At 37.3% G+C, this 10,760-nt stretch overlaps 1 protein-coding gene across 1 annotated transcript in view; it reads right to left on the reverse strand.

Annotated features, from left to right (window-relative positions):
- GNA12 (G protein subunit alpha 12) overlaps positions 1–10,052 on the reverse strand; it is a 156,820-nt gene extending 146,768 nt beyond the window's left edge. Inside the window, exon 1 of the mRNA XM_074281196.1 lies at positions 9,212–10,052. Coding sequence (XP_074137297.1) covers positions 9,212–9,529 — 318 coding nt within the window. The 5' untranslated portion in view covers positions 9,530–10,052. The remainder of the gene's footprint in view (positions 1–9,211) is intronic.
- Positions 10,053–10,760: the final 708 nt, after the last annotated feature.

Here is a 10,760-nt window from a genome sequence, read left to right on the forward strand (position 1 = left end):
AATATTATAGTTTTAAAATTCCATTTTTAAAATATCGTATTCAGGTCCATACTTTCAAATATGTAGAAATGGAGAAAATAATTGCAATCTTTTAGCAATAAGCTCCAAGTACTACTTTATTCCAACTTACATAAATATGACTAAAAGTCAGATATTGCTAACTCTAGATGAGTTTTGTTAAAATTATCTAAATGCAAACCTGAAAGCTGTGAAGCAAGAACAATTTATACATATAGTTCCCCCCAAATGACCAGAAATTTCCAGATTTTTCAACTGATAAAAAGGGTTTTTTGCATTACAAAGGTAAATGTAAATATAAAATTTGGCTACTTTAGAGAAATTTGCTGGGAAGGCAACTTATTGTTTTCCCAAATGCAGAAAGAAGACACAGGAACTGTTTCTTTGAGAAACTATATAATACCAAGCACTGGCTTTGGAATCAAAGGACCTAGGTTCAAATCCCACTTGTATCATCACTTACTTTTTGCGTGACTGGGCAAACAACCTCAACTCTCTGAGCCTCTGTTCATCTGTAAAATGAAGGGGGCTACACACTAGATGGCCTCTTAAATTTTTGATCCTAATGGAAAGTTTGGTGCTTATGTGACCAAAGAAAAAAAGTTGCTCCCAGACTAAAAGTTCTAAAGGATCTAGAACCCTTGGCATCAGGTGTTCTTTTAATATCCTTTTCACTTTAGCATAAATAAAGCTGTTAAAGTTGATGAAAAAAATTGCATTTTAGAAAATCATAACCTTAGGTATAAAGAAATGAATGCTATCTTTCAATGATTTTTGTAATGCTTCTTTAGGGAGTTGGAAAACTGTACAGAATGCTTTTAGCTTGCACATACTGATTCTTCCTTAATTATCTATGGTTAACTAAGAATTTTCTTTCTAAAGGTCTCTAAAAGCATTTTCAAACTGAGATGAGCTTTATATTAGTGGTGTGTAATTAATGTACTGTAAAGTACATGAAACTTGTTTCAATTAGAGGTCATTCTATTCCAATAAATAAGGTAAACAAAAAAGTTCTCAATTAATAATATACACAATTGTAAAGCACTGTTACAACACAAGTAAGTTATATTCAAGTTATGTGGATAATCAGTTATTTCCAACAAGTCTGATGAACTGAAAGCTCACTTAATTCGAACATCCAAAGCTCCAAATCCTAACACTCTTTAGTTCTAAATATATTTGACTGCTACATGTTCTTTTCCAATTTTTCTTCATTAAGATTCCAAATTAGTGCTACATCCAACCAGGCTACATCCCTACTCAAAAATTTTCAGTGGTTTCTTATTGCCTCTAGGATTAAAAACAAACTATTCAGCCTATTACTTAGTAACAACTCTTTACAATCTAGTTTCTGTCTGACTTCACAGACTTATTTGCCCTTACTTCCCTTTCCACATTCTAGTTCCAAACAAACTAGGCTAGTACCTTATTCCTTGAATTTAACTTCCCCTCTCTTGTGCCTTTGCACCTCCCTATTCCCCATTCACTCACTCTTCTCTTCATCTCTTAAGACTCTAGTTTCCAGAAAATTCTTAGTTAACCATAGTTTCCTAGGTACAGACCAACATCTCATATACTATACAGAGATAAGATCAAAATAGCTACATAAAGGATAATATCATAAGCAAATCAGGGGAATATTTGACTTTTCAGATTTATGGATAAGGAAAGAATTTATAACCAAAAAAAAAATAGAAAGCATAAAATGGATAATTTTGATTATATCAAATTAAAAAGGGTTTTACACAAACAAAACCAATATATCCAGGATTAAAAGGGGAACCAATAAACTAGGGGAAATTTTAACAAGTTTTTTTGAAAAAGGCTTCATTTCTCAGCTAAATAGAGAACAATCAAATTTGTAATATAAGTCATTCCCCAAACTGATAAATAGTCAAGGAATATGAAGCAGTTTTCAGACAAAGAAATCAACACTATCTAGCCACTGGGGGGAAAAATACTCTAAATCACTATCATTAGAGATATACAAATTAAAACAACTTCGGAGTACTACCTCATACTTATTAGATTGGATAATATGACAGAAAAGTAAAATGACATGGAGGGTTTGTGGAAAAATTGGGATACTAATGCATGGCTACAAGAGTTGTGAACTGATCCAACTATTCTGGAAAGAAATTTAGAACTATGCCCAAAGGACAATAAAACATATATAAAACATATATAATCTTTGACCCAGCAATACCATTTCTTGGTCTGTACCACCAAAGAGATCAAAGAAAAAGGAAAAGACCTCTATGTTCAAAATTATTTAAAGCAGCTCTTTTTGTGGTGGCAAAGAACTAGAAAATGAGGGGATGCCATCAATTGAGGAATGACTCAACATATATTATATTATTATGATGGAATACTATTTTGCTGTAAGAAATGACAAGTAGGATGGTTTTAGAAAAACCTGGGAAAACTTACATGATCTGATGCAAAGTGAAATGAGCAGAACAAAAAAAAAAAAAAAAAAGTACACAGTGACAGTAATATTATATGATCAACTGTGAATGACTGAAGCATTCTTTCCAATACAATAATCCAAGACAATTCTGAAGGATTTAGGTTGAAAAATACTATCCACCTCCAAACAAAGAATTGATGGAATCAGAATACAGATGGAAGTATACTTTTAAAACTTTCTTTTATTATTCTTATGTTTTGGGGGTCTGGCTTGTTTTCTTTAATAGCATAGTTTAAATGGAAATTTTTCCATAAATGTACATGAATAATCTATATCAAATTGCTTGCCTTCTCGGGAAGGAAGGGAAAGTATGAGAAAATTTAGAACTCAAGATTTTAAAATAACATTGCAAAATTTTTTTTGTTTAGATGTAATGGAGGAAAAAATCTGAAAATAAATGAATTTTTAAAAAATCTCTAGCTTCAAGACTCACATAATTTGTCAATTGTTTAGTCAAATCTTCCCTGATGTTCCTCTTCCTCCTTCAGTGATCACTATGGTTGCCCTCCTTACCAGCTATTGACTTATGGATTTTAAACCATAGATCTAGACCTAGAAAGGATTCAGAGTCTATCTAGCTCACTCCCTCATTTTATCACTGAAGAAACTGAAACCCAAAGTGATAACATGATTTTCTGGGTTCTAGGGATATAAATATAAATAATGAAACAAAAAAAAAGAATGAAACAATCTGTACTCAATGAAGCTTATATCTAACAGGGGAAACATTGAAAACAGAATGAAACACATAAAAAATAAATATTTAAAAAAACCACAAATACATTAAATACAAAATACTTAAATACAAGGCAGTTGGAGAATGAGGAAAATAATCTAGAAAGGCTTAAGGTAGAAGGCAGTGCTAGAGTATTGACTTAAAAATATAATATATAGCAAGCACTGCAAAATTTCTTAAAACTAGACTAATATATACAGTTTTCTTTATATTTAAAAACTTCAACTTCATTTATGAGAACAACTATTCCCTAATAGTTAAGTGATCAAATGACTTAGTTTATTTTCAAAATAAGAAATTCAAGCTATCAATAATCATATGAAAGCATACTCTAACTCACTAATAAGAAAAGAAATGTAATCTAAAACAACTGAAATTCCACCTCATATACACCAGATTGACAAAGAGGAGATGCCACAAATGTCACAGATACATTAATGTACTGTTGGCAGACATGTAGACTAATCCAACCATTCTTGAAATCTATTTGAAACTGTATTCAAAAAGCCACTTAATTTTGTATATATACATATGTGTGTGTGTGTGTGTGTGTGTGTGTGTGTGTAAACATTCACATATATACACACCTTTTCTGATCCAGAGATATTATTAATGGGCATATGTCCTTAGAGGTCAGAAATGATTGATATATGCAAAAATATTTAAAGCACTTTTTCTTGCAACAAAGAACTGAAAACAAAATGGATGTGTAACAAAATATAAATGTGTTAAAAGAAATGATGAATATGAAACATTCACAGAGAGACCTGAGAAGACTATATGAACTAATACTGAACAATAAGTAGGACCAAGAGAACAATTTACAAGACCACCAACGATGTAAAACAACAACAAACAACTCTGAAAGACTTTAAACAGTGACTAGCATTATTAATCAAAGAAATGCAAATTAAGACAACTCTGAGATACCATTACACACCTGTCAGATTGGCTAGAATGACAGGGAAAGATAATGCACAATGTTGGAGGGGATGTGGGAAAACAGGGACACTGATACATTGTTGGTGGAATTGTGAATACATCCAGCCATTCTAATGGAGAACAATTTGGAACTATGCTCAGAAAGTTGTCAAACTGTGCATACTCTTTGACCCAGCAGTGTTACTACTGGGCTTATATCCCAAAGAGATTTTAAAGAAGGGAAAGGGACCTGTATGTGCAAGAACGTTTGTGGCAGCCCTCTTTGTAGTGGCCAGAAACTGGAAACTAAGTGGATACCCATCAATTGGAGAATGGCTGAATTGTGGTATATGTGGTATATGAATATTATGGAATATTACTGTTCTCTAAGAAATGACCAGCAGAATGATCTCAGAGAGGCCTGGAGAGACTTACATGAACTGATGCTGAGTGAAATGAGCAAGACCAGGAGATAGTTGTATACTTCAACAATAATACTATATGATAATTAATCAATTTTGATGGATATGGCCATTTTCAACAATGAGCAATAGAGTAGTAATGAAGTGAACCAGCTACACCCAGCGAAAGAACTCTGGGAGATGACTATGAACCACTACATAGAATTCCCAATCCCTCTATTTTTGTCCACCTGCATTTTTTATTTCATTCACAGGCTAATTGTACACTATTTCAAAGTCCAATTCCTTTTGTACAGCAAAACAACTGATTGGACATGTATACATATATTGTATTTAATTTATACTTTAACATATTTAACATGTATTGGGCAGCCTGCCATCTGGGGGGGGGGAAGGAGGGGAAAAATTAGAACAAAAGGTTTGGCAATTGTCAATGTTGTAAAATTACTCATGAATATATCTGGTAAATAAAAACTATTTTTTAAAAAAAAGTGACTAGTCATAGATTCAGAAGACTCATGGTAAAGCAAGCATACTTTCTCCCTGCTAGCAGAGAGATGGTGGCCCAGGGGTAAAGGAGACATTTTCAGTTATAACATATCTGTTACAAGGGAGCTAAATTAAATTAGTGGGTAAAGATAGAGATGGAAAAAAAAGTCTACCAAAAAGACTATTTTTTAAAATTTGAAACAAATTCAGAAGAGCACTTAAAAGAGGGCAATTTTGTCATTACCTTGTTAAATTTAATAGATAATTAAAAAATAAACTACATAACCAGTGCTCATAGTTTCATATGAAATCTTTTTAGCTCTTCTCTGTAAAATGAAATGGGTAGTGTTTGTTGATGATATCATAATGAAAAGGAAATACAAATTTTTAAAGAAAAAAAAAAAAGGCCTGAGATTTAACAAATATTGAAGCAAACTACCAAAATCTATGTAATGGTTTTGACTTTGCTTGCTTTGATAGTACCTGTTACTTTTTTTTTTTTTTTTCTTTTCTTATGAGCAGTAACTTAGTTAAGTCTTGAAGAGTTAAATTATAGTTGATATTACTACATCAGTTTCTGATTTTCAAAGATCTGGTAATGGTGCAGAATACTAATTGATAATCACTGTAATTGTATTCTGAATAAAGTATAACTATAGATATAACTATAGACTTTTTACTTAAAAGATACAAATTGAAATGGTCCAATTAACTTCCTTTTTCATATGCTTAAAATAAGCAGATGAACCTATTTCACATTTTTTGACCAAATTTTTTTTTCTGGGCTATGTCTGAGTAGAAGGCAGTGAGAACTGTTATTTGAAATCTTGATTGTGTGTATTAATTGTTGCCTTTTATCCCAAAGCTGTTGCAACCTGCTCTTACAGATGTTTTTTTGAAAATGCAGTTATACTCTGAGATACCACTACACACCTGTCAGATTGGCTAAGATGACAGGAACAAATAATGATGAATGTTGGAGGGGATGTGGGAAAAGTGGGACACTAATACATTGTTGGTGGAGTTGTGAAAGAATCCAGCCATTCTGTAGAGCAATTTGGAACTATACCCAAAAAGTTATCAAACTGTGCATACTACTGTCTATCTACCCAGGTTACTTATACCTTCGGAATCTAATACTTAATGTGCAACAAGAAAATGGTATTTACACACATATATTGTATCTAGGTTATATTGTAACACATGTAAAATGTATGGGATTGCCTGTCATGGGGGGGAGGGAGTGGAGGGAGGGGAGGATAATTTGGAAAAATGAATACAAGGGATAATGTTTTAAAAAATTACTCATGCATATATACTGTGGGAAAAATTCTAAATAATAATAATAATAAAAAAGAAAATGCAGTTATAAAAACAGTTCAGAAATTAAAGAAAATTTGATTTAAAAAAAAAGCTTTGTCAATTGTATAAGATCAATTCATTTACTTTTAGACTTTATGTTCCTTAAATAAGTTATTCTTTAAAAGGAGGGGATTTTGCTGATCATGGCATAAAAAGAAGACAAGGAGATACTTAGGTCATGTTTATATAACATTCACATAATCAACTGATTCAATACAGTAAGGGGGGAAAAATCAAATTAGTTTTTCCTTTAAAATAACTGGGTAATTTAGTCATAGCAACTCCAACAAGTATTCGCAAACACTAATATTATTCTGAATAATTGCAAAACTCACTGTTTAAAGCTTTAAAAAACATTTTTTCCTCAGCAATGAGACACATCTCAAGTATTGTGTTCTAAACTCAAAGTAGAATTCTAAGCCATTTTTTTCTTGTTAGCTAAAGTTTAATTTAAGATAGAACTACAATTACATACAAGTTGAGAAGGAAAGAATTTGTGGTAAATAGGGATTTCCATTTTTGCTAAAAACAAAAAAATAACTAAAATAACAAAAGTAAAAGTTAATGTTTTATATGCATTAGTAAAAGTTAAGACTAAATTGTTTAAAACTCATTTAAATAATATTTGTGATTTTCAAGAGGGCTTTTTATTTTTAAAAGTCACATTTGTGATATTTAATCATTGTCAATGGCCTCCAGGGTTTAAAGAAACTGGGAGATGATAAATTCTATCAACCTAAACCAAATGCCAGGATCTTGTGTTTTTTTTTGTTTGTTTGTTTGTTTGTTTGTTTGTTTGTTTTTAGTCAGAAAGGTATAATTTATATTGAGTATGACTGGTACATGGCAAACAACAATTTTGTCCAGAAAAAAAATCAAAATTATTTTTCCTAGAAATATATGGTAGTTTTCTAAATACTTACTAAAATTCTTTATGAATTAGAAACAAAAATATTTAAATACTTTGTGAGTGTTCTGAAAAAAAGTGAAAAAGGGGTATTTGACAATTTTTCCTCTTTATTTTTTTCTATCCATTTCTAAATTTTTCTAATAAGTCTAGAAAGGAAAACAACATGTTCTAGTAAAAAAAAGTCAATTTAGTTAATTTAGTTAGTCAAGATACCTGTTCTAGACATGACTGTACCACTTAGACTGATCTTCACAAGGTCAGTCTTCCTAGACCTCAGTTTCCTTATTTGTGAAATAAGATTAAACTAAATGATCTCTAAAGCCATCTCCAGTTCTAAAATTTTAAATGCAAGATAAAATCCATAGCCTCCAGGACACCAGTCTAGTTCCCTAGTATAAGCTAATTTCGCAATGTTTCTGGGTCTTCAGGTATAGGTTCTCATTCCCTTCCCCCTACTACCACAATGAGCAAAAAGACAATTTTAAGGCCTGAAAATTGTTCTCTTTTGACTACTTAAAAACCAGGAGAGAATAAGTGAGACAGTGATCATACTAAGTAGAGAAAGAAGGTCAATTCTGCATCTACTCAATAACTTCCCCAAAGTTCTCTGTGACCCTTTTCTAACATGGACTAAATCAGATTTGAGGCTTTTTTCCTCCCTCTGATTGCACACTCTAGAAAAGAGCAGGAACAACTTCCTCATCAGCTTTGACTGAAGACTCTAAAGGGTGGAGTGGGAAAACCACAGACATCATAACAGCGACTTTCTAAAGTAAGCAGCCAACATGCAGCAGCGGTTTGCTACCCCGAGTTCCCAATGTGGTTTTTCTTTCAGATGTCCAGTCATGATCTCACCAGCCCCTAAGATCAACATACCAAATGCCCATGCGATGGCCAGATCTACCATGCACACTACAGTATCCCCAAATGATCTAGGTTGTGAAGGAAAAAACTACTTTTTGGTGATAGAAATCAAGTTTCCTTATAGACTTCAAACAAAAACAACCACATGCACTTTCAAATCCATTTCTATTGAATTCAATAAGCAGTTATTAAGCACCTACTTCGATGTTAGATTGCACACTCAGAAAAAAAAAACGCTAAAAATGAAACAATTCATATAAAGTTTGCAATACACCTCACTTATTATTTCATTTGATCCTTAAAACAATTAAATCAAAGATATGACTATCCCCGCTTTACAAATCGGGAGAGTGGAGGTAAAAGATGACTTGCCCATAGTCACAGAATTTAAAACTTACTTCTGGAATTCCCCAGCTGTTGTTTTTAAACAGTGTCAGAGGCCATCTTCGGACCCCTGTCTTTCTGACCCTTAGCTAAGTCCAGCTCTACATCTGTTATATCACGGAGGTCTCCAGCTTTAAGAGGAGGCTTCAAGATGGTTCAATGGAAAGAACAAGTTAAGAAGGCCTGAGTTCAAATCCAGCCTCAGAGCGCTTAGCTTTATGACCCTTAACCTCTCTTCCTCAGTTGTAAAATGGAACTTGAGCATTGTGGTGAGGATTTGTAAAGCAAAAGGTGGGTCCTTAATGCATGTTTCATTTGATCCCTCTGTGTAGTCTGCCACTAGAGAATCAGGTAAGACTCTCCATTCAACAATCGTCTATTGGGCATCTGGGGTTAGACTTGGGCCCAACCACAGACTCTAGAAGAACGAAGTCCCTAGCATAACATCACTTTTGCTCGCATCTGGAAGACGGTCAGCCATTTGGTATCAGAAGTGATCGCCTCACCTGTACCAGGTAGGATCTGCGAGAGGTTGCAGATCCCACTCTTTCCCAATGTGAGGGGAAAGAAGACGGCGCTCTAGCTTCGTTCTCCTCCGCCCCCCAAATATCCCCCACGCCGGGAGCCCACCTCACCTTCAGGATGTTCTCGAAGATAGTGTCCCGGAATTCGAGCAGCGCCTTCTGGTCGAACTCGCGGCCGTGGATGATGCGCATCTGCTTCAGGAAGGTGGACTTGCCGCTTTCGCCGGCCCCCAGGAGCAAGATCTTTACCAGGCGCCGCACCGCCCGGCGCTCTCGGGCCAGCAGCGCGTCAATCTCCCGGCTCCGCCGCCGGGCCTCCCGCTCCGAGTCCCGGCTGCCGCTGCTGCTCCCGCCGCCGCCCCGGCGCTCCCGCCCGCTGGCCTCGGCAGGCAGTAGGCAGCGGCTGAGGGTCCTCACTACCCCGGACATGGCCCCGCCGGCCGCGGAGAGGACCGACTGAGCGAAGTGGGGACGGCGGGGGCGGGGGCGGGAGGCGGCGGCCGCCCCTTCACGGCCCCCCCACGGTCGTCTGCATCCGCCGCCGCCGCCGCCGCCGCCGCGCTGAGTCCGGATCCCAAAGGCGCCCAGCCCCCTCCTCCCCCGGCTAGGAGCCGGGGGCCATCGGAGTAGCCCCAGCCCGCCCTCCGGGGGCGGCGGCCCCGCGGCCGAGGGGGAGGGGAGCGCAACTCCTCCGGCCCGGGGCGGAGGCGGCAGAGGGGCGCGGCCGCTAGCGGGGAGCAGCCGAGGCGACCCCCAGATAGGCTGGGAAAGGGGACCAACGGGGGCGCAGCCGAGTTGCTGGCGGCCTCCAAATCCTAGCGGACGGAGACTCGGACTAGAGTCCCCCAGTCAGTGACCAGAGCCCCAGGCTGTCGTCGCCACCGTCCGCTCCTAACCCCACACTGGCTCCCAGCAAGCTGCTCCGACCCCCCGCTGAGGGTAAGGGGTGTGGGGGGGGAGGATGGAGGGGTACAGAGAGGGGCGTGTGTTGTCCTCGCCTTGGCCCAAGGGATTGGGTAGGCTATTATCAATCTAATGCAAGACGTTCTTCGATTGGTGTAGGCTGCAAAGCCCCACTTGGGCGGAGTCAGGGAGGAGGGACGGCGGATTGGAGGCGGGGTTCAAGACGTAGTTCTCAGGCTCTAGGCTTCTCATTGGGCTTCTCTGCAGAGATTCTTTCTTTCAGAATGAAAGGGAGGAGGAGACTTGGGGGATGGAACGGCCACCCACTGTTGCGGGCTACTATTGCCCAACGAGAAAGTCAGTCGCCTTGGCTTGCCTTCGGATTGGATCTTTAGCTTTGGATGGGCGTGGCACTAGGAATGCCAGGTGTACCGAACACAGTTCCAGTTTTTTGAGTACTCTCCTAGTCTAAGGGGCTACAGTCATGGAGAAGAACCGCAGAACTTTTGACATCAAGGGAGCTGAGCTATATTATAAAATTCCAGGAAATTGCTTTGAAAGATAGGGAAGACCATCCCTCTGTATTACAAAAATTACAAAAAAAAAAAAAAAAAAGCTTCAGCTAAAATCATCTTTATTGAGGACCACTGGTACAGGGAAAAGAGGGTGCCTTACGTTTTAAAGCAGTCACTAACGAAAAGCCCTATGTGTCAACTTAAAAAAAATAATTTGGCGGAAAAGAACAATGAGCAAATTT

The sequence above is a fragment of the Sminthopsis crassicaudata genome, chromosome 1 (genome assembly GCF_048593235.1).
Source record: "Sminthopsis crassicaudata isolate SCR6 chromosome 1, ASM4859323v1, whole genome shotgun sequence".
Classification (NCBI taxonomy): domain Eukaryota; kingdom Metazoa; phylum Chordata; class Mammalia; order Dasyuromorphia; family Dasyuridae; genus Sminthopsis; species Sminthopsis crassicaudata.